The 1,148-nt window shown below is 30.4% G+C and overlaps 1 protein-coding gene across 1 annotated transcript in view; it reads right to left on the bottom strand.

The window, feature by feature from the left end:
* LOC111445197 (protein ACCUMULATION AND REPLICATION OF CHLOROPLASTS 3) overlaps nucleotides 1–1,148 on the bottom strand; it is a 16,246-nt gene that overhangs the window by 6,119 nt on the left and 8,979 nt on the right. Inside the window, exons 8-9 of the mRNA XM_023083443.1 lie at nucleotides 905–1,015; nucleotides 52–233 (exon numbers count right to left, since the gene is read on the bottom strand). Of these exons, the coding sequence (XP_022939211.1) occupies nucleotides 52–233; nucleotides 905–1,015 (293 nt within the window). The remainder of the gene's footprint in view (nucleotides 1–51; nucleotides 234–904; nucleotides 1,016–1,148) is intronic.

Below are 1,148 nucleotides of genomic sequence, written 5' to 3'. Positions count from 1 at the left end.
AAAAAAAAAAAAAAAAAAAAAAAAAAAGAACTTGACGAAAAAATATATTACCCAACAATAAGGATGGTTGTCATGAGAAAGTTGGGCTCCAGATTTAGATCTTGAATTATGGATAATATAACTTTTCCTGTATATGCTGTAACTTCACGAAAAGTTTTCAACAGGGTACTTTTATCATTGTCATCAATAATACTTGAGCTTGCCACGATGCATAAAACCGCACCTTTCAAATCCTAGTGAAAAATTGAACAGTATGAATGAAAAATGGTATGATAACACCCATGAAGAGAAGGATTTATCATGCCTTACAAAGGCTTTCAGAAGTTAAGAATACTAATGCTGAAAAATCATGAAAGCAAAAAATTCATGAATTCCTATTATGAAATCTTCATTTGGGAAATAGAAAAGACAAGACTTTTAAGTGTATTAAGAATATGAAGTATGCATACTCTCACTTTTTGTACCTAAAAACCCTTGACCATACTCATATATTCATTGGGTTTCAACTGAAGACATCATTGAAGTCTATGACATTTGGTAAACAGAAACTTTGGATCCAATAAAATAGTGACATACATACGATGATGGGTAAAAGTGATATAGTGCATACATTGAAGAGAAAATAGTCCTAGGGAAACATGTAACGCACTGCAACCTTTGAGTTTATAAATGATTAATATCTAATTTTAAGAAGTCAATTTATACGGATAAATAACAGCATTATTTGAGCTATACATCTAATAGATTTAATAATATACAGATAAGCATGAAAGTTCAATCTCCTAAATAACGAAGATTCAGAACATATAATTAAAAGAGTAAAAAAGTAATATTAAGATGACCATGCTTTTCCTTTTGTATAGTGTATAGTATCCAATTTCACTTGCAAGCTTCCCAGCCATACCTTTAAATGCACACTGAGGAAAGGGCAGTCATAAATTGACTTTAAGACTGAGGTCCGAAAGTTGTGACCGGCTCCAAATCCAATCTTTCCTTCTTTAAGGTTCTCCAAAATCTGAACATTGCTGCAATAACTTTACTAAGGAAAAAATGCAACTTTTGAACTCACAAGACGAAAGGAAATAGTAATTGAACATTTAAATTTGCCTACACTTACAAAAAAAAAAAAAAAAAAAAAAAAAAAAAAA

The sequence above is a fragment of the Cucurbita moschata genome, unplaced genomic scaffold (genome assembly GCF_002738365.1).
Source record: "Cucurbita moschata cultivar Rifu unplaced genomic scaffold, Cmos_1.0 Cmo_Scf00007, whole genome shotgun sequence".
Taxonomy (NCBI): Eukaryota; Viridiplantae; Streptophyta; class Magnoliopsida; order Cucurbitales; family Cucurbitaceae; genus Cucurbita; species Cucurbita moschata.
Note: the sequence above shows the minus strand (reverse complement) of the source record. Positions and strands in the feature narration are given on the sequence as shown.